The sequence below is a fragment of the Procambarus clarkii genome, chromosome 50 (assembly GCF_040958095.1).
Source record: "Procambarus clarkii isolate CNS0578487 chromosome 50, FALCON_Pclarkii_2.0, whole genome shotgun sequence".
In the NCBI taxonomy this organism is placed as follows: domain Eukaryota; kingdom Metazoa; phylum Arthropoda; class Malacostraca; order Decapoda; family Cambaridae; genus Procambarus; species Procambarus clarkii.
Genome location: NC_091199.1, coordinates 8,149,550 through 8,173,139, shown reverse-complemented (window position 1 = coordinate 8,173,139; position 23,590 = coordinate 8,149,550). Strand labels below are relative to the sequence as shown.

At 38.8% G+C, this 23,590-nt stretch overlaps 1 protein-coding gene across 1 annotated transcript in view; it reads right to left on the bottom strand.

The window, feature by feature from the left end:
- Window positions 1-385: 385 nt before the first annotated feature.
- Window positions 386-23,590, bottom strand: part of LOC123772719 (Protein kinase C) — an 82,508-nt gene continuing 59,303 nt past the window's right edge. The window contains exons 20-23 of the mRNA XM_069303637.1: window positions 8,965-9,153; window positions 7,350-7,496; window positions 6,721-6,906; window positions 386-5,677 (exon numbers count right to left, since the gene is read on the bottom strand). Of these exons, the coding sequence (XP_069159738.1) occupies window positions 6,736-6,906; window positions 7,350-7,496; window positions 8,965-9,153 (507 nt within the window). The 3' untranslated portion in view covers window positions 386-5,677; window positions 6,721-6,735. The remainder of the gene's footprint in view (window positions 5,678-6,720; window positions 6,907-7,349; window positions 7,497-8,964; window positions 9,154-23,590) is intronic.

The following is a 23,590-nucleotide window of genomic DNA, read 5'->3' as shown; positions in this document are numbered from 1 at the left end:
GCTAATATATAATAATATTAATTTATATTTGAGAAACGTTCTGTTTTGAATGAACAGAATGTTAAAATTAATGAATGCGTCTTTCGGGTCGACCACTGGATAGAATGGGAGTTGTATTTTGATACGCTGACTTTCTGGTTGCCTTCCCCAGTGAGGTGGTGAAAATAAATGTCACCGCTCACTGCAGCTCAAGAGGGGAGCTGGGTTCTGGCTCCAGTCCCCGGTTGGTCTCTAGAACTATACAACTGGTGTGACCCAGTAGATGGTAACCATCTCAGCATACAGCTTCAGGGAGCCACAAGGGACTCTTTCCCCCAGAAATGCTCTTAGACAAATACTGATCTCATACCATTAGTACATATAAGGTTCTCAATAAAAAAATCCCTCGAACACTTAAATATATTTATATCACGCTTCTCATACAATCAGCTGAGAGAAAGACATAAGTATTTTTTTTAGGAGACAAAAATACCCATTGACATATCATTACAGTAATCAGAATATTACACAGACGGGCACACTGATGTTTGAAGTGAGGGAGACAGTTGATTTTGGCACAGTGGTCCATGGGTAGAAGAGGGTTGACCCAAGCTCAGGAGTGTTGTAGGCAACCTGACTGAGGCACCAACACAGTGCAGGGTCATGTGTATCAGAAGAAGCTGGGCATTAGGCTCTACACTCCCTGTTGGAGAAGTTGGGCTGAAGGCTCATTCATTTCAATGGCAGGTTCAGGTTGGCTTTTTGAACTGGGCTGGTGATGAACTGTAGTGTACTCGAGGTTATTTTTGTTATGGTTAAGACTGCCTGTACTCTTAACCTCTCAGATGAAGTAGAAACAGCATAATGCCAAATATGTTCTTTTAAGAGACAATTTGGCTAATATACTTTAAAATGTTCCCGTGTCTAACATCTGGTACACAAGTTTTGTTTCATCACCTAAGACCCGTGCCATAGACCCGACTTGCTTTGTCCTTCTTTCCAACCCACCACAGATCAGCAGCAAACATGCACATCAACATCCACTCTCTCTCTCAGACCAACATTTACAAATAGAATAGTTATGGGAACAATTCATGTATCTATTAAAATGTCTATCAATCTACAGCTAACATCAATCTCTTTGGCTTAAGATCCAAACTAAAGTAATGAAAATGCAATTAAGTACAATACCAATGACGACATGAATGATTGTATTACAGGGTGGGATTGCAAGGGTTAAGGGGATGAGGTGTTGTGTATCCAACATAGACTGGGTGCTCTGAACAGGAAAAGAGAACTGAAAAATAGTGCTCTGTCCAACCTTCATATTTATCCCAGCAGGTGCCTTGACAGATAAGCACCATAGAGGGTAGGACTACAGGAAGAGGTAGGGTAGGAGGGATGATACTGCCAGATTGCACATGCATACAGTAAAAATGCATCCTATGCAAATACTTTGTACACAGCATTTGTTTTGTGCACCAGCCCTACCCTAGAGCACCCAGACGACGAGGAAGGGAAGAATACTGATGATCACAGTGAGTCAGGCCCCACTGAGTCGAGACTGTCAGGGAGTCGATCCCCACAGCAAGACGGGCCCTACTACGAGTCGGACTCCATGATAAGTCAGAGTTCTGAGGGGTATCAGGATCCCGTAACTTCTCCCTGCCGCCACTCTCCTTCCAAGCCGCTGCCATGAAAAGTTTATGACTTACAGAAGCCCCTACTGTGCAACCTCATCTAATCTGGTCCTATCTTCTGAAACAGGCATATGGCTATTGAATACTCATTTGAAATTACATAACCAGCTGGGAATTTGAGATAGAAGCACTCAGATTTTTGTCAAGATGTATAGCTGTTGCATAATTTGGGCCAGAGCCTGCACCATTTAAAGTGGAAAGATGCAAATTACTTCTGTAAGCTTCCAGCCTACAGCAGCGGCACAGCCTGGAGTGGCACAGCAGGGGGTAAGGGTGAGGGCCCGAGAGCCACTGAGGATTTTATAGAGTACCTGCCCCTTTTGAGATTCCAGATGCACAGATGAGTGACAGCAGATGGGAGAAAACCTATCACCTCTCGGTGCTTACATCTGGCATAATTGGAGGCAGATATACCAGACATTATGAATAGTATGTTCCAATATATTATGAGACTGGACACTGGGTGTAGCACTTCTGTACGATGGGTTTCACCCTACCACGTGCTGCCATGTGTCAGCAGGTAGGGCAAGTCACCGGCATAGCCGAAGACTAGTCCAGCATATGAATCAGACCGGGCTATCTGAGACCACTCTGGTAGTGAGGTGGAAAGGTAATTCTCCACTGCACATTATAGAGCAATTTCTACTGACAGCAATACTAATAAACACAAAGTGTTGTCTACAGAGCATTAATGGTGGGCATACTGCTTGCTTTATATGTTTTTTTATCAAGCAGGTCAGCTATGACATCAGCAGAGAAACAAAGCTGCTTCTGCTGTGCATGCAACTGTTTTCAGCTTCACAGCATGCAGTAGTCACTCACTGGCAGACTACAGCAAAAATAGCATATCTCACCTGACCAGGATGCTCGATTTATGTCGCAGTCTCTTGCATGCTGCACGAGAATTTTTGCAGACCTCATTCACCTTCACCATAAGTCCAGTATACTTGTGTGTTGCATGCACCACAATTCCCCAGCAATGGTGGAGGCTTGTATGGCATACAAAATGACTGCAAAAGGCTGTCTGCCCATGACTGTCTGTTGGACTGCAAACAAACAAGCATTCCTGGTTTTGCTGGGTTGTAAGCAGCTCACAAGACAACTATCTACTTAACAATGCAGATTTCGACCACAACACAAACAATGAAGACAGCAAAACTGCAAACTACAAGATTTGATTCTTTTTCTACCAGTACATTATCTACTATCTTTGGCCTTGTTGCAATACCAATGTTTTCTGGGCTATGAGATATGGTAATGAGTCAAGAATGGTTGGAGAACACTGCCTTGGTGGTGGGTGAGCAGGGATGGATGCAACACGGCACCACACCAAACTTGGCCAGAGGGTTAGGAAAGGTTTACAAAGCCTCTTCTAAGCCAAGGCCAAGTAATATTGCACACAGAGACAGCAGGTGTGGCTTCTGGTGCATAGGCCTTGAGTATGGCCTAAGGCAGCCAGTGATCGCAGTGGCACCAGCCACCTGGGGGAGACGGATCACTGCTTGCCCCCCATCAAGCTCACCCACCAGTCACAACAAAATTCCTTCTTTGTGCGAAAGACGATAAGGCAGATGACAAGTGACTTGAGTAGCCAGCTGGGGGGCCACACTCGTGACTGGACCTGGACCCCCAGCGGCTCAATGACATTCAACCTAGTTCCTCTGCTCCCAGCCAGACCAAAGAGGTGGGGGCCAGGAGTAAAGTTCAGGCTTGGAGCAATACTGTGGGCACACGCAGGTGAAAGGCAGAGAAGCACCGGGCAGTGCTGGGGGAGACTTGCCCACACCCCGCTGCCCACACATCACAATAGTACCACACTACCAAAAAAATAAAATAATCAACAGACAAACGACTGGAAGATTTGCTAGAGGGCGCAGCGGTGACGGGTCGCAGCATCACTGGCTTAATTCACTAACCTGAGACCATAGCCAATATTAGCCTACTCTAGGCTGCTTCACCAGTCCAGAGATTCTCAATTAAGCATCATATGTCACAATCAAAGAAAGAACTCATTGCAAGTCTCTGACACTGGTGCCTCCCATTATTTACCAGACATCTTTAGTTAATGGAAAGGGTTTTAATGCAGCAAATTCATTATTAATTACATTATAAAATCAGCACCATAACTGTATTCAGTCACCATATGAAATATTTCAAATGAGAATTATAATAGGAATTGCCTTTTTACAGAGAAATCCATTAATCAAAGTTAATTGTCTGGTCCCTAAGGGAGATGCCACTGAGTGGTGAATGGTGTAGCCTGTGTGGCTATCTTGGCTACAGGGCTGACCTACAACCTCAAAGTAGGCTGCGACACACACACACACACACACCACCGCCTGGGACTTGTTACACACATGCGCATACACACCAACATTCACGGGGTAGGGTAGGATGGGGTGGGGAATTTTTGTCCCCTGCTACTATGCATTGAGTTACACATGTCTGTGTACATTATCTTTTGGTTCCCTATCTTTTTATAAGATCATTAATATATTGGGTGGAAAGCTTTGTCCCTTTTCTGAATGTGAAATGCAATACTGGTCTAAGCTCAATATGTAAATCAACAATTGTGGACCTTATTCAGTTCTACCTGCAATTGTAATGTAAAACCATCCCTTTCTTGTCTAAAGCTCAGTAACACCGAACCCTTATTAAAACTGCCAAGGAAATAGAGAAGACACACAGTAATTGTATGCCATTTGAGAACTATAAAAGCACATTACCACATTGGCTACAAATATTATAATTATCCACTACCTGCATGTTTGTAGTACACTGGTGATGACAGCAGCAATGTTGAGCTTCAAAGCTGTATTTAATAACTGCAGTTTTCCTGTTTATAATGCAGGAGAAAAGCCTTAAGTACACCAAAAGGCCCACAAAAAGCCGCTCTCATCACAAGATTATAAACTGTGCGTAGATAAGAGTTACTAAGTTCACGGTCACACCCAGGGGTGAGCAAATGTAAACAGCATGAATCCTTTATCTCCCGTCATATTTCGTGAGTACCCGAGGTGCTCATCCAACTCTGGTGTGTATTTTCGATAGAAAAACGTGTGTGGCCAAGAAACTGGTCCATCAGCAGCTGGAGGAGCATTTTCACGAAACCATCATCATTACTGAAGTTCCTGCATATTTACATAGTACATTTTTTTCCACCAAGTGCCATGGGAGCAAATTGTCCCATTCATGTATAAAGTTTAACCGCAAGCTACAATGATTCCAAAGCCCCTTTCATTTGCTCCTCCCTCCAGTGCAACTGCAATGTCTTCAAAGTCAGACATAAAACTAGCAGTGACTAGTTTTGTCTACTTTGTCACTAGTAACTTGGAATCATTTGATACTATTTGTGACTATATGAGCAATTCTCATCATTGACAAGTACTTCAATTTCATTGCATTATGAGCATTACTGGACTACTGTCTAATGATCAGAGTTGCTCATCATGTCAAAAATGCAATAGGCTTAAAACCTCCAGTATTGGAAGTCAAAAGATTGGCATTCATATTTCTAACATTACACTGAGAGAAGTTAGCAAAAAATAAATAAACAACTTGTCACCTCTTTTGTAAAATTCTTTATCAACTCATTTCTTGTATTACACTTGAGATACGTCATGCACTGACAAAACAATACTATATAAATACTATTCACAATAAAAAAGCATCCTACATCTTGTCCATGAAATATTTTCCAGCATGAAATATATCTTTTAAAAAATATTGTAACCTATATTCTCAGAGATCTTCCACTTTAAAACCTTCCCAAAATGAATCATTATAAGTGTACTGTATTATAGAAATAATTACAGTATCCTATTCACTGTTGTGCTTGCTCCACATCCAACTCTTTGTGCATTTAAAACAGTTAAAAAAATTATTCTTTGCTTATATAGCTTTGATCACCTGGTTGATTCAAGTCTCCACCAGAAGAAAATTGAATTTTCCACATTTTGGCAGATCAAAATTCCAGGAGAGACTTTAGCACTTTGTACCTGGAAAAAAGAAAACAGAATTATCTTTCTTACTGAACCACATGCTGCTATCCTTGCAGCATGTGGAGCTGAAATTCATGCAAGAAACTCAATAATTAGTAATGGTAATGTCTTCTCACAGACATAACATAATATAAAAACTCACTTGTGTATTTGTGAAATTTATGTAAGGAATTTACAAACACAGTCTTTTGCACTCTCCTGAATGCTTTCTCAAGGTCCGAGTGTGATTAGGACGAGACTTGCATCTGAACATCTAAGATTAGACGTTCAGATGTAAGTCTCGTCCTAATCACACACTCGGACCTTGACAAAGCATTCCGGTTGAGTGCAAAAGACTGTGTTTGTAAATTCCTTACATAAATTTCACAAATACACAAGTGTGGGTATTTATCCTAAAGCCAATAATCATGAAAACAGCATTCCCGGTCAAAGTGGGGGGGGGGGGGGAGCAGTGCAGCACACTTCATATATTCACTATAGATTTATTGAAAGTGATGAATATTGTTGTAAAGAGCACCAAGTGATAACAATGGAGAAAAATATCAAGTGTAGACTTTATGGATGATTAAGATTTGCATATACCTGTAAGGCTTTTTTCAGTGTGATGACATCCTTACAGGTGAAATGCCATCTTTAATAAAGTCTACTCTCAACTTGGTTGTTTTTATCAACAACTAATGAAAATCAAAAGCACCACGAGAATACAGAAAAAATACAATGAGTTTCATGGAGCTTAAGCGTTTTGCAAGTCATTTCTGCATCTACTCATTCTTCTACTTTCAGTGAAAATTAAGAATGTGCATCAAGATTTATATCAACAGCACAGTCAACCCACAATTTAGAGAGCATGATTTCAGAGCAACACTAAAATGCAAAGTGGTAAGCTCACCTGCATGAGAAGCAGTCAGAACTGCACAGGAGCTGGTTACTATTTTTATCTCTATGAATGTCTAAGTTCAATGCACCACAAGGTTTGATTAAGTTATAATTTTATAATAATACTTAGCCAGTTACACACACACACACACTGCTATACTTACTCTTGCTGCACTAGCTTAGGCCTGACATGGTGCAGCTGCCGTTGACTTAAATGCTTTATTAACGAAGGAGAATCCTCTAAATTCATCTTGATTAATGGCACGAACCACCTCAGCATTTATGAATGTGAGAGTCGGCTCTTCCTTGGTAAACTCTGCATCGAAGTTCACAGCGTCCTTACGTCCCTTCTGGTGTTGCAAGCACACACATTATACTCAAAACATCATATAAATTTTTTTATTAATTAGCCTAACGTAAAACAAAGTGGAAACCAAATGAAATGAAATGATTCCTCTGTTAAAAATTAAGATCTGTTATTAGTGACACTGAGACAGTAATTGCTCCATAAGCTAGCACAACAAACTTCCAAATTATTGTATTCTTGAGTTTTTCGAACATGAAAGGATCATACCAATATGTAGAAGCACACATACTTTTCCAAGCCTAAACATCTACCTGATGCACCCCGTATGTTACTGTAGCATGCAACATACCGGTACATTTTTAGTAGCAGTATCATGTTGCCTTCAATTAATCACATATCTAAATCTCTCTCACATCCAAGTAAGCTATTATTACAAAAATAAACCAAGTATTAACAATTATTTATAAATAACTTCCAAATACTTACAATTTTAGGTGTGAAAGGTGGCTTTACTTTTCGCTGCTCGAGCGCATCCCAATCAATTTCCCTAAAGAACTTATGGTTACGGATTGCCAGTTCACCGCCACGTTCCATGACGCACCCTAGTCGCTTTGAAGGTTCCTTTGTCATGAACTGTGAAGGGGTGATTCTTAAGTCATCTTATTTCTTAACATTTTGCTAAAGTTGGATAAATTATGATACATTTATATATAATGTTTCCCTAATGATACTTGCCTATAGTTTACAGTATTCCCTCAATATTTGTGGGTTACAAGTTCATGAATTTACATACTTGCATACTTGGGTTAGGAAGCCTCATCCATGTCACAGGGAACAGAATGGGAAGCCCCAGACAAACAAATTATGCCTTCTTCAATCTGTCCATGCATACACATACAGTGACCAAATTGCAAGACAGTTTGGTATTGAATGCCTGAAGATAGGAGACCGTGGACCTATGAGAAAAAAACAGCAGCTATCAGCAGACCAAGCCTGAAAGCCAGTACACTAAGCCTGATTGTGATTTTCATTCCCTACCAGAGTAGTCTTTTAAGGTTTTGGGTTCCTCGTCTGGGGGCGCGCACACTTTCTGACTGCCCTGTCCCTTGTAGCGAGGACTTGCGACCTAGTCGAAAATGTGAGGTCTGTTGACAAGCTGGTTTAGTCAAGACCGTATAATAGTTTAATTATATACACTTGTCTAGACTCCAAGCCAGGGTTCCTCCTCATGGGAAACAAGAACTGGGACACCAGTGAGGAAACCACTCCAAAAATGTTTATTTCATTATACCGCTTCATTTTTATTGATGCCGTCTTGTAAGGTTTTTTTTTTACCAGTGTATTTCCAGCTGAGAAATGACAGTAGTGTTAAGTAATATGTTGATAAAGGTCTTTCATCGAGAGCTGAATAAGACTAGGACTTTTGTTGGGTCTCGAACACATTCCATTTTTTTTTCATAAAACAATATACAATATTCTATACGAGGCATTTCTAGGAACATATCCTTCACAAATATTGAGCGACTACTATATTTAGTTCAACATTACATTACTAATAAGATAAAATAATGGTATAAATAGTATAACAAAAATGTCTTCACATTAACATTAAAATTTTCTGAAAAGTTATTCCATGCAAAAAAAGAAATGCATAACTTGTGATAATTATTGCACATTTAATTAAATACTTTCCAAACAACCATATACAGTACTGTATTTCAACTAGGTAATGTATTCCTAGTTAATTTACAATTGTTCTCTACTATACTGGGTTTTTTATGCAGGCGAGTACAGAAACTGATGATTTATGACTCCTGTTAGCAAGCTCTGAGCTTTCCCTTTCTAACTGCATATGGTAAGTCTTACTCACTAGTTTCCCTTAAATACAATCTGCCAAATGGTTATCAATCAATTACCCAATTACTGCTGGGTGAACAGAGGCAAACAGTTAAGGATTGATGCCCAGACAATCCTCCCTGGCCAGAACTCGAACCTAGACATCACTCACAAGGCAACTGTTACCACCATGCCACCAGGAACTAAATTAAACAAATATAAAAATATTGATATAATTAAATGTTTAATCAAATATAAAACTAACCCCTTTTAAAATTGAGACAGCCTCTTTGGAGAGCCAAACAGGATACAAAACTTCTTCATGAAGGATGGACTCGAACAAGTCATCCTCATTGTCGGCTTCAAACGGAGGCTGGCCCGCCATCATTTCATACATCAGGACACCCAATGCCCACCAGTCAACACTTGCTCCATAATCTAATTCTTTGAGGATCTGTTGAATAATTGAATAACTTCAATATTGCTGGTACAGTGGTCACATTTCTTAATTAGATTTGCAAGTACAGTACTCTATACCATGCTATCAAAACATTTTATGCTTATTTGTCATTATGTTATAACCATTCCCTTACTGCACTAGTTCCCAACCAGTAAGTCACGAACGGGGCTACAAAATGTTTTCTGATGGGGATTACAGAACCTAAATTCTGAGCACTGTATATCTGAATCTTTGAGAATTAGCAAGATGCAAGTATACTGATTAGGCAATGGATATCAATTTCATATTTGAACACATCTGAAATTCTCTACTGCTAGGCCTAGTTGCTTAGTGTGATTTTTTTTAGTGATTATGCACACACACCTGACAATTTCATCAGAAAATGAATTAAAAAAAAAAAAAAAAAAAAAAAAATTTCTTCAACATTAGAAAACAACTACTGTACAGTACATGTATGCATCACCAAATTTACAGGAGACCCAAGGCAATTCTTACAAGCCTGTTTTAAATAAAGTTTTTAACTCGTCTGAAGAAAAGGCACACGTTTCTAAATGTATTTGAGAAAACTCTTAATTTTGAGTATTAGAAAACAAGACCACAAAGGTTGGGAACCACTGTTTTAGTCTTTAACCGTGTTAATAAGTTATCACGAAAACCAAATTAAATGAAACAAAATGGTTTCTTCTGCCATCTTCTATTCACCTGAACTTGAACACTAAATGTTTTTTAATAGCAATCGAAGTACTGTACTTATTTGTACTGTACTTCTATACATAATAAACATTTATATGAATATTAGTACATATATTTTAGTAAAATAACAATACAAGTATATCATCTATTTCAAATAAATTTAAATCTTATACTTTTTGTTTACTTAAGAGGTTAAATAAGATCTGTAGCAAGAGTTGCAAATTAAAACTTCTTTGAAGAATATATGCAAGTACTATTTTGCACACAATGTCTGCCAACTAAAACACCCTTCTACAAGGAAAAAGGAACTTGACTAGTTGGGTACTGACTGTTAGTACAGGCTGTATACAAGTACACAAAGTACATACAACACAACTTCAGTTAATGGGATGGGACAATCATTGCAACATTGTTCAACGAGTTCACATTGTTAATCCATCTTCGATAAGTCATTTTTTTTTAAGTTTAATCGCAAATAAATGTGTACTCACGCCATAAACAACAAACAGCAGTTAAAAGCAGAAACAATATACCTACAAGTCCTTGATATCTCACCAGTCTAAATTCAGTAATCAACCCTTTTACTGCAGCCCTTTCTGGAAAGTGTTCTCATCAAGGCAAGAAAAATATAAAATGTATAGTTTTGTTCTGCATCCTTTATTACATCTACTTATAACAAGAAAAATACCTGCTTTTTCCATCTATGCCACTGAAAATGCTGCCAAAATTCTTTCAGCAGTTAAAAAAAAAATAATTACTCCTCTGAGTCTCCATATAAAATAAAAGATGGTCCAAGAAATGCAATACTGTGACACTAGCCCATACACATTCCCTAGATATCGAATATCTTGCATACAACAAATATACTGCTATATACCAGTACAGTATATTAATATAGATATGTAGATATATATACAGTATGTATAATTAAATTTTTTGGGTGGCAAAAGGTGGAATAGTTCTCTTTATTACAGTACATTTCCAGTAAGAAAATGAAATGATCTTTCCAGAAAACTTTTTCAATACAGAGTAAAAATAACAAATACAAATTTTTGTAAATTATACATTCAGAGCAAGAAAATGATTCTTCCTGGCTACAACTGGGCAGCTCCCCTCAGTTTACCACGCTATCACAAGTGAAAATGTCAGGCTCCTGTTGACAAACTCAGCATGGCGAGGACAACTACCTTCTTCACTTGCCCCCACTCTCACCACCATTGGTGCTGGGAATTTTCTCATGGATCAAAGATCAAAAGATCAACCACTGCAGAAGTTAGTGGCCGAGAAGGAAGAAAACTTGCCCATGAAAAACTAATCTCCAATACCCAAAGAAGTCACAGAACTACTTAATCCCCACTCAAACAATTACCCTAAATGCAATCAGGCAGTGTCCCACATAGGTAACTGACTCCATGACAGGAATGAAGAACTACTAATGCTTGTTGACCAAACCACACACTAGAAAGTAAAGAGAAACCACACTAGAAAGTGTGGTTTGGTCAACATATTTCAGCCACTTTATTGTGACTCCTCGTCTGCATACTAATGCTTCATTTTTCAGTTTACACCCCTTGGTAGCTTCCATCACTTACTTACCAAAATGCCTCAAAAGGGACTATGTAAGAAGACAAAGGGCAAACGGCCATGCAGAACAGAACATTCTAAGTTATTCAGGGGGCATTAATTAACCGAAGACCTCGGACAAAAAAAAATTCTGAGGGCAACAAATCGCATCAGAGACGAGTGACTGCAAGCAGGTAGGCTGGCAACAGCTGCAGACTTTTAAAACCCCACAGATGCCTCAAAGGCCAGGGATGAAGAGATTGCAGATATGGTAAAGAAGAAAAAAAATAGTGTGGCAAAAGCAGGAGAGCAGGAACCCAAGGTTAGGTTAGTTTGTCAAAGCAACACAAGTAAAAAAATATTTTTACGGTTTGTCAAACTCAATAGTTCAGAGTTCTACTTTCTAATTTCATTGTACGTTGGTATATATACTATGGTCCTCATTACTACCAAACCAGGAGAATTCAGTTGCACTGAATTATCAATGCAATTGAATTTTTTTTTTTAACTGATTGGGGAAAAAAAGTGTAAAGGAGCTAGAGAGCTTATTAAGAAAGCAGTACAGTTAACTTATAAATGTTGCTCAAGATGGCTCCCTGACCCTGTAAATCTATTTTGAACAGCAGGAAGTCATGGGTAATCCATGACATTGTGGGGGAAATCCATCGAGTCAGATGAAGTGATGTACTGTATGCTAATCAGCAGGTCAGAGGAAACCAACCAATTGCGAGCATACAACAATGACGTCCAGAGTGGGTGTCAAGGGTGATGTCACTACTTGAACGTATTTAATTACACTAATTTTAAAGCACTGTGGAGCACAAATCAGCCATCAGTAGCTGGCCACTCAGTGGCCAGTTGTCAGTAGTCTGTCAAGTAGGCAGCCAGTTGTTTGGTTGTAAGGAGCCTAATGGTGTGGCTCAGTCCTGTTACCAATGATAGAAATTCAGTGTTTGGTATGCACTGGCAGTGTATGCAAGTAGTGGAGTAATAATGTTGTAAGGGAAACTGCCTAGTGAGAGGAACTCCAGTAAGGCTACGACATACCCACGGAAATCATCTCACCAGGATTGAGGACATCACTGGTGTGGGAGATTACAGCAGCATTTTGCAGAGGCAGTGGGGCTGAAGTAGAGCCCCTGGGACTGCTTTATATATTCATCGGCAATTTGGTAACTACCATCTGGAAGGCCACCAAGAGACCTGGTTAGTGACTGAGGTGAGCTGTGTGGGGTTTAATGAGCTCGGTGCAGTGTGGCAACAGTGGGAAAACATAAAAAAAGAATAATGGTAAACAGAGTGCAGTTGTGTGGCAAGCGAGGTAACCACAAACAATTGATGGTTCTAGTGAAACATAAGGATAATGTGGCGATCCCTGAAGATTACAAGTGCTCATCGCAGACTGAGGAAATGTAGTAACTACTCATTAAGTTAGTGACAGTGATTAAGTAAAAGGGAAAATTGATGCAGTGGGGATTAATTAATTGTGATTAAAGAGAAAGTGTCAGTGGTGATCAAGCTAACCAATATATTACTATAATTAGCTGCAGCATACAAGGTACAGTGCCAAGGCAGTGAATACTGTGACAATGATGAAAGGCAGTTTACAAGATACAGATTAATCAAAACTCTATGGATAAATCTCTAGTATCTTCTGCACCATCAAAGGAAGACGAGCCGAGAGAACCACAGTCAACAGTGGGGAACTGACTTGCCCAGTGCTCCTTCCTCTACCCTGGAGACAGTCCTGGCTCAGTAGGTGAACAAAATTTGTTCCTGTTGTCCGAGTTCATAGAGAATCATTGATTATTGAATTCCAGCGTTTCTGTTGCGCAGTTCAAGTGGTACAGAGCCACAGGGAATACTTTTGAGAAATGTAACAGACTCATTGCAATTGTAGGATAAAAACTCACTTCCACAGAAGACATCCCTGTGGGTACGTTGGCAGTCAGCAATAGATGTGACATGGTCAGGTGGTCAGGAAGGAAAGAACTGGATCCTGGGTAGCAACCGTATTAGCCATCGAGATGAAAGTCTCATCCTAACCATATACACGTACGCAGACTTTGATAAAGCACTCAGGAGTGTGCAAATCAAATCAAAGACGGTGTAAATCTTTACACAAAATACAAACACACAAGTGTGGGTTGTTATCCTATGTTATTAAGTCTCTGAGAAGGCATTACCATTACTTAATGATAATGTCTTTTCACAGGCATAACGACATAGGATAAAAACCTACACTTGTGTATTTGTGAAATTTATGTAAGGAATTTACACCAAGTCTTTCACACTCTCCAGAGTACTTTGTCAAGGTCTGAGCGTGAGATTAGGACGAGACTTACATCTCAAAGCCTAATCAAGACTCGGTGTAACGACTAATCTAATCAAGACTTGGTAAATTCCTTACATAAATTTCACAAATACACAAGTGTGGGTTTTATCCTATATTACCATTACTTATAGTTATTGCAGATACTGTAGCTCTAATATAGAATGGAGAGGCGTTCATAATTTTCTGGAGTAATGTGATTATTCATATATAATGTTGTGTACAGCATAATACCATTCCGATTTCTTGTCGAAAATGCAAGTGAGGGTTGCCATCACCTCCAATCCTGCAAGTGGTAACTAACACCCGCTGGTGCAAGTAAACTTTTTCTAGTTCATTCGGTAGTTTGCAGACCAATAATTGCCTTTCCTTACAATTCTAATTATTGCTGGAAGGTGTTATGAGGTCTGTTGTGACTTTTGGTGTTTACCTATCAGTGACTATGAGGGAAAAGGAGGGCGAGACCTAACTCTTATGCCCTGCCTCCTAGTCGTTCATACCTTCAGCACTAGTTACCCCCCCCTCAACATTAACATTTTCATTATACTGTATTTCTTTTTAAAGTCGTGGATGAAATTAGCTTCAACAACCTGTTCCTTCTATGCATTCCACTTGCCTACCACACACACAGAATGGACTTCCTTATGTTTCTTCATTTCAACTGCATGTGCAGCTTCCAATGATGCCCCTTGGATAGTGAGTGGCTTCTCTCGGTGATGGATAGTGATACAAACCCCACTCACACACTGCCCAAACTACATTACAAGACTTGGAAAAAAAAAAAAAGTTATTTGGCATTGTAACTAAGTCACCAGGAGCCACGTGTGTGAACAGTGTCCTGGTAGGCCCTGGCTTGAGGAGCAACCAAGGGGCCATGCAAAGGAGTATCCAATCCAAAGTATATATCCAATCAAATTGGCATAATTTCTTTTATACTGTACTAGAAAGGTTCAAAAACACTAAAATTGCTGGAGAAAGCTGTATACTTTAATAAAAAAAAAGTGCTTAACTGCAAATGACTGTATTAATTAATGAATACACTAAATATAAGACAGTATATATGTCAATTATATTTTGTCACTTTAATTTCACGGCCTCACTCAGTCCCTCTTTCACGCTTAGAAAGTATTACGAGCGCCAACTTATTTGTGCCTCTCCGAATGTCGGGAGTCTTTTACCCACCCTATATACATGTGTGATGGCCCAGAGATTGCTTCAGTTCAAATTGGTAAGTGTGCTAGTTGCACAGTTTTGGAGAAATTTTGATTTTAACGAATTCTGAGGGAATAGCCAAATTGGTGGCCCAACATGATGGTTGAAGTGGCAACATTGAAAACCCTGGATGCGAGAGAAGAACATGATTGGCTGCAAGTTGAAGGCTAGGACCAATCAACAGGTGACCTGATGTTACATTATCTCTGAGGAGAACAGCGAGATGCATCATTGTTATGTGGCAAGTCACTTTATCTGTCAGTCATAGCAGGATTGGACATGACAGCTGGCTCCAGAATTTTAGCAGAAATTGCAGTCGTGTGCTAGGTTGAGCCTTAGAGCAGAGCAAAAATCCTCTGGTAGATGCAAGAAGCCGAGAAAACCTACGATTGGTGAATTACGTCAGATAGTCAATGACAGCCGGAATCGAGTTGTAGCTTGATGACAGCTGGCAGTCCGAGACAGTTAAGTGACTTTCCAAAGAGTGGCCGAGCAATATCAAGTGCAGAGGGTTTTGTAGAGCCACTCCACAGCCTATTATTGCCAGGATACTCTATGTATGACTACAAGGACAGTCCCATCTCGAAGGAGATTAGTAGATAAGAAGCCTCTAGGAGGTATGACTACAAGGACAGTCCCATCTCGAAGGAGATTAGTAGATAAGAAGCCTCTAGGAGGTATCACATTAGATAGTCACGGATAGCAAGAGTAGAGTTAGTTGTAGCTTGACAACAACTGATGGTCTGGGACTTATCGACTTTCCATAAGGTCAGATCAGTGAAGTGATGTGACCAGTGACAAAAGCAACTTTATAGTTAGCAGACTTGACCATGTAATATGCAAGGGCCTTAGTGAAACTGTTTAGACTGCTCGCCTACACAATATTGATAACTTCTCCAATTCAAGCACTTACAGAATGTACATGATATAAAACTTTAATTGTACTTATGTTTGGTGCAAGTCCTATACTTTTACTATGGTTAATGCCATATTTGAGGACCTTATACTTGAAGTGACTTATAACAACACTTGGGTGAAATACAAGATTTAAAACAGTAGACAATAGGTCAACAGTACTTCTGACTCGCACCTCAACCCTATGCATAATCGAGAACTTCTTTTAGTAGAGCTGTTTCAGACACAAACCATCTAATATATTCATTATTTTTCTCAATGTCAGCTGCAAGTTTATGGAATAACAACAACAGTTGTACAGTACAACCAGTTCTGGGAAATATATTTACAAGGTAATAATTGGCAACATTTATAGCTTAATTATCATCCAAAATTAAAACAATTTTGCAACCTCAACCTGCTTAATGGGGTTCTGGGAGTAGTTTTTCTCCCCAAGCCTGGTCCATGGCCAGACTTGACTTTTAAGAGTTTGGTCCACTAGGCTGTTGCTTGGAGCGGCCCGCAGGCCCACATACAGTATCCACCACAGCCCGGTTGGTCCGGCACTCCTTGGAGAAAATGATCTAGTTTTCTCTTTATGTCCACGGTTGTTCCGGCACTCCTCAACTTTTCATTAGTAGCAGCCTTCTAATGAAGGCTGCTACAGCCTTAACTAACATACTACCTGCAGCCTTCACTGACATACTACACCTAATCATTGAATGCACAACTTCCTACCACTATACCCATACTGATCAATAATGAAACTGACTAGTGAAATAAGACCAGATGATAACCATGACATTGCTCCCTTTGAACTTATTATTCCTCTCACAAAAGTTATGGATACTTCTCTTGGAGCAGATATAGCACACAATACTAGTACGCATACTTTAGCAGTCGGCCTCTCTGCACATTCTCAACCATAAGTGTTCTGGGCTCTCCGGGTCGCTCATCGATGTGAACATTTTTTATAATTATCTACACTAGAAAATTATACATGTCAACACATCTTATCCATTAGTCATGAGACAGAACATCCAGCACTGCCCAGAGATCAATTATATTGTGGTTTATATAGGCCAACAACTTATTAACATGCCAACATGCTCTTCGTAAGCTTACCGGTCAAGTAAACAAAATTTCAAACCTCATCAAATGAAGCATATCTGTTAAATACAACTTACCTCTTAATGACATGCCACTGTATCTACACACCCCACCATACAAGTATCATACACACTAAGAAGAGTAATGAAAATCCAGCTTTTCTCAAAGCAGTAACACCTGAACCACTTACCATAAGGTTATTAACAGAACTTGAGCACTGTTTACCCTGGAGCTGTCAAACTGTAAAGAGGACACACTGCAGCAGCCAACATGTTTCACAGAAACACCTGCACCCAGACTAGCTGTGTCAGGCTAAACATGTGGCTGTCCTCTACGACTGTACAACTAGCTGCACTAGAATCACCTAACTTTACACTACTTCCTGCTGCTCCTGTGCTTTATATTTTCTGCAATTCAAGGTCTCTTCTGCAAGCCCTCTAGAACCTCACTTGCAAGACATATCAACAGTATTATAACAGCAATCATAAATAACATGCTAATTGCATGGAATATAGGGTTCAGAAAATCTCATGTGGATACCTTCAAAGACGAACAAAACCCATTGATGATGATAGACAAACCAGTTGAATCATCATGAAAGAAATGATTAATTTAAACTACACTTGTGTATGCCCATCTCTATGGTCAAACCCATACTGCTCCTAATAACTAGGTCTTCCAAAAATCAGACATCCAAAGATATGAGATCACCAGCATTAATAGTTCAATTTGTTTAGGTCTGACACATACAAACATATATAGGCAGCAAAAAATGTCAACCAAACTATGTAATACAAAGCTGCCAGATTTATAGGGTTGCCATAACATGTAACAGCTCGGCTACACATATTGGATCTCAAAATCCTGTGCACTTTGCATGCAAACATTTCTAAAGAGGGACTGGGTCATGTTCTCCAAAATTATATTATTAAATGTCCATTCATTAGGCCCTTTAGACCTGAAAATATTTGGTACCTAGAGTTCTGCAATTACCAGTACAGTACTTTATCTAATGTCATGTATTTAAAATATCTTCATAATTCACCCTGCAAGACAAGATCACAGCCAGTATAACGCACCTTGCTCTTCACAGAAAACATCATGAAATTTCACATAGTACAGAAAAGCAACAAATGCAGATATACCCAGGTATGTTGACACCAATATCATCACACCCTAAGTATGTTTACATGTGCAAGTTCTCTAACTATACAAACTAAACCATATTTTTATTAGAAGCTCACAAATTTGATCCCAATGAAGTTCCAAATATTTTATTATAAATTAATAATGTGAAACAGTTGGAGTTCTCAATAGAGTAATCAGGAAGTAGTTGGAAGTTTTGCTAAATATGTTGCCAGCAACAACTCATTGGCTATCTTTCAGCTCCATACTAATAAGCTGATGCAAAATTTTGATCGACGTATGCGCACGCTCACTGCCAACCAGGTATTTACCCAATTTCTCACTGTTAATGTATGTATAATTAAACATTCATCACACCTCATTATGTTATATATTAATAAATTACCGTATACTGTTTTCAGTGCAGCAGTATTATGTTATTCTGATTACGTGTGTTATGTCATGTCATTGTATTCCCTTTTTGTATTATGTTGTATGAGAGGTAGTCAGTGGTGCACTGCTGTACGATCGGACCCATATTAAACAGGGAAATTACATGTACGTTGGTGTGGGCGTCACTTGCCAGTTTTGTATTGCATTCTATTGCATTATTGTTTTCCTTTTGAGAAGCCTATTTATTTGAGTTGTTATTCCAGAATGTACAAGATATTACAAACTTGTTTATAAGTATTTTGGAGTGATTATCTCAGTATGGAAGTGTGGCTGTTAAAATGTTTTGTTAGTCTTGTTTGGCAATAGTGAGCCTGGCTAGTTCCGGAAGTCCGTCTGTGCTAGCGGAGCGGCAGTTGTAGATTGGGAGCTTGGGTGACGGGACATTTTGTAGTTAAGTAGCGTGTGATTTGTTATTGTGCCCGAGTGTTGTTTCATGTCTAGTATACATGTTAATAAGTGCTAAGCCATTCTCTTTTTTTACATTGTGTCAGTGGTCAACAGCTCTATGAAGTGATTATGTGTGTACTCTGTCATTATTTCTTGTGTGTATTATATTTATGTGTTACTATCCTAGAGTAAACTGGTATTCCCATTTTATCCCACAGTTGTTTACTTTATGATTCCTGGGTTATTATTGATGATAAGCTACTGTGATTATGATCAACTATGACGGGAGTACGAGCATTTCTCAGAGGCGTACTCGTAACAGCGCGTGCATAAATAATACAATTGTAAGGTTAAATTGTGCACTATAATTTTTTATAGTCCCAAAGGTCTTGACCAATTTTACTCTTAATTTTTTCAGTTCCATTTCCTGTTCACCTACGGCACTAATTTGTTTACCGCTAAACTCCACATATCCCCACACAATGTGCAACAATTTAAATATTTAGTATGATATTCATTTACTTTGATTTTGAGAATGAGATGCCTTCTACCTGCATGTTTCATTGACACTTATTTAGCTTAAAACTAAAGGTACTCAATTTTTTTTAAGTTAACCTTCGGCATAATCGTGAGACTTGGCTTCATTTATTTTGAAACCAGTTTTGGATAGTATAATAAGTTCAATTAAATATTTTAATTCAGTTTTGATACTGTAAAATATCTGCCTTTATGCTTTTCATATAGTATATTGAGGAATGAGAAAAACATATTATAGTATGAATCTGAAACTATCAAGGTGTGCTCTATCAATTCCATCAATTAAATAAAATGCAATGGAAGGCTGAGGTAATGCAAGGTAGTGAATAATGGAAGCAGCAATTATAATAACAAGAATTACTGTATTGTATATGCACAAAACAGCACAAACAAAATCAAACTAACTCACTATACAAATTTTAAACAAGTTCTAACAAGATTGTAGAATACATTTATTTGATAATGTCTCAGCTACTCTGGCAATAATTACAGATGAGAAAGAACGAACAGACAAATTTTATTCCCAGCGGATAGCAGAGGAAAAGACTTTGTTAACCTGCTCTCTAAGATGGAAAAATGTACATCGCATACAACCTAATGTACATAACTGGACAGAGATGCAGAGGCAAGCGCTGTATTGCTACTTTTCTTCTTAGGTGCATGACAGCTCTGCATTAGTGCTTTCTCCATATATTTCCATAGTCTGTGAAATATACCTTTTAATTTTTGTATCAGCATACATGCAGATTCACATGTCCTGTTATTTGGCACTAATGTCTAAAAGCAAGCAATCAAAAAGCACATATCCAGGGAGGAGCCCAGAATTCCATACTATAAAATTGTACATAACAAATCTACACACACAGGTGAAGAGCACATCTATGGGTGAACACACTTTCAAATAAACAAAATCTGATGAAGCTTACATCACTGCACCGTACTTCACCCATCAATGTCTTGCAAGAGCTGTGCAGAAGACAGGTAAACGAGTTAGTGGCAAAGTAAATCACACACAAGCACAGTTAGCCGAAGCAACGACACTAAATATCTAATAGAAACTACACTTGACTAGCTTTAATTTGTCCTGCTTTAATGACCTATCTGAGGAATGATAAAAAATAAGTATCTGTCATTACTGTACTTCATTTAAGATCTCAAAAATTTATCTGATGAAATAATATGGAAGATATTGGAGAAAGTGCCATATTTCTCAGCAAATGTATGTATATATCAGTTGTAACAATTTTAAATTACAATGTTAAGTCATCGGCAATATTCACGATGACTATCACATGTACACCAGACAACGTGCCGCAACTACCTCCCTCCCAACTGCCTGCCACCCAGAGATTGATCCTAAGTGGTAAACTCCACTTAACAAATGTTAGTCATCCTCCTTCCTGCAACCTAACACTCATTAGTATCCTTTATCCATGGTGGCAAATTCTACATTAACAAGGACATTGTCAACACTATGTCTGGGATTTAGTTATCACTTAATATTTTTTTAGACCATTAATATCAGGACAATTCTATCTAGCTCCCTCTCTTGAGCTGTGGGTGCATTGCTAAGACCACATTACGAAATATTGTAGTAGAAAATTACTAACTAAAATTAGCAAAAGTAATCAAACTATTAGGGCAAAAATTAGCTTTTAACTCATTATACAGTAAAGCCATACATAAAATCTTTAAATTAAATTTATAACAAACATCTTATAAATATAAAGAAAATAGATGCATTAAATGAATACACAAATTTATTAATATTAAATACTGTCATACATGACATCATTAACTTAAACAATTATCAGACTATTCAAAAACACGAATACCCTAAAAATAAATTGAAAACAAAATTAGGCAAGCCGTTATCACCACATACAACTAAAATGCTCACATCAGCTCTGACAAGCACCACCACGATATGTACAAACAGCTAAGTATATTACATGATTATGGATGCAAGCATGTGTGCACATGTGCACATCAACTCTCAATCCATCACTTGCTTTATATTACCCTTGTCCCCCTATTACTATTACACTGTACCTCTGTCTACCTTTAGATCAACATCTCGACCCAATTAGCTGGTATTAACAATGTGGTAGGGAACAAAAATTTTGCTGCCTTCTAAGCAGCTAATTATCAATCAATGAAAGAACAGACAAGAAGGATAATTTGAAAGTAGTGAATCTTAGTCATTCAGTGGCTAAGATAACAGCAAAACCCAAAGGTGACCATGTGCAATTGCAGAAGAATCTACCATAGATCTCTGGAGAGGTTTAAGTATTTAAGAGGCTAAGAAAGAGTTGGTAGAATTGTACAAGCTGGGGTCATATTATAGAACAAGAAACCAGAAAACTAGTACAATGATTCTAGTATTTACAAATCAAGTAGCAATGAAAATCCTGATGAAAACATAGATCTGAGTAACAAGGGAATTTGAATGAGTCTACTTGGAAAACTACATGAGTAAAGGAGGAAATAAAGATGAATATAGACCAATGAATAGGCAGAACAGAGCAGAGAAAAGAGATGAAAGGATGAAAAGGAAGTTCCCAGCAAATGCAAAAACAGCAGCCAAAGGAGGTGACATTACACAGAAACTGATAGCATAATGACAAGTATCCAAACTTCATAGACTCTGTTTTCAAGACTGACAGGAAACACAAAACCAAGGTACCTCCAAAACCCGCCCCAGGTCAAACATATTAGAAATCCAACATGATTCTATGCCAATAGCACCAAAGACACTCCTCCATCAATTGTTACCCATTGACAATCAACTACCCATGCCCCTTTCTAACTATATATCTCCAAGCCTCACAATTCTTATTGCAACACTTCACACTCCAGCCCACTGCCCCACAGGCATCCATCCACGAAACCAACTGGAAGTCCACCCTTAGACTGGAAACCACCCATCTAGAAAATGAAATAACCAAGACGACTCGAGATCTAGTACACGAATAAAAGAAATGGGGACACCTATATTATAGGAATAGTGGAGACTGAATTAACTGGAATGATTACCAATGCAATATTCCCAAGGGAATACCAGGCAATAGAAAAAAAAAAGTGGTGGTGGTGCACCAGATACAGTCCTAAATCCTATGAACCTCCAGAATCTGAACAGCCTATCAAAGAGAATTGCTCTACGTAAAACTGGATTGCCATGAGAAAGGTCACAATGCTGCAGATTTGGACCACCATAGGGGGGGACAAAGTCCCAGTAAAGCTGGAGCACCACTGTCCACTAGGACCATCACCTAAGGAAAAAAGAGAACAAAAAAGTGTTTCCCTTGAACTAAACAAATCTATGAAAGGCCAAGCCAAAGAAGACAGCAGAGAGAGAGAGCATCTGAGAAAACAACACTGAAGTGTGAACCACTAAGCTATGAACTAAACTACACTCCCACCAAGGAGGACCACAATCTTAATAAACAAGGCGACAACTAGTCACCAAGCTCCAGTCCCAAACAGACGTGTCTTAAAACAGCTCAACAGTGAGAGTGCAAAAGAAGTCTTGGATCTCTAAAATAACCAAAACCCAGTCAAAAATTGGGTTGGAAAGAGCTAGTCTTCAAAGCTCATCCAGAAAACTGAAAGATCATTCCAGAAGACCTGAAACCTTACCTGCCAATGATTCTAAGGATCAACGACCCCATGGCTCAATTTCTAGCCAGGCCTCCTGGTCAGTGGTCTGGTCAACCCAGCTGTTCAATATGGCTGCTAGAAGCCCGATATACGAGTCACAGCCTAATAGATGATCACCTAGTCGATCAGGAATCCTCAAAGAAATGCATGAAAACAGAGCCCCAAGTGACCAAGAACTCGACCCACAAGAGGAGAAGATGCCTACAACCATGGGCCACAAAGCTGACGTATGTAGAAAACAAGAGAGCAAATACCATATCTACAAGCACTAATGGTTAAGTACACAATTATTGCTCGACTCAAAACTACAAAAAATAAGATTAAATAATTTCATCAACACATTAATGCACAAGTTTGTATTTTTGCATAATCTGCAGGTAGCTAAAAACCAACGATTTTATAGATTAATAACAAATATGCAAAAGGCAATGCTAAGAAACTACAAACTATTCAATATTTTGGTAC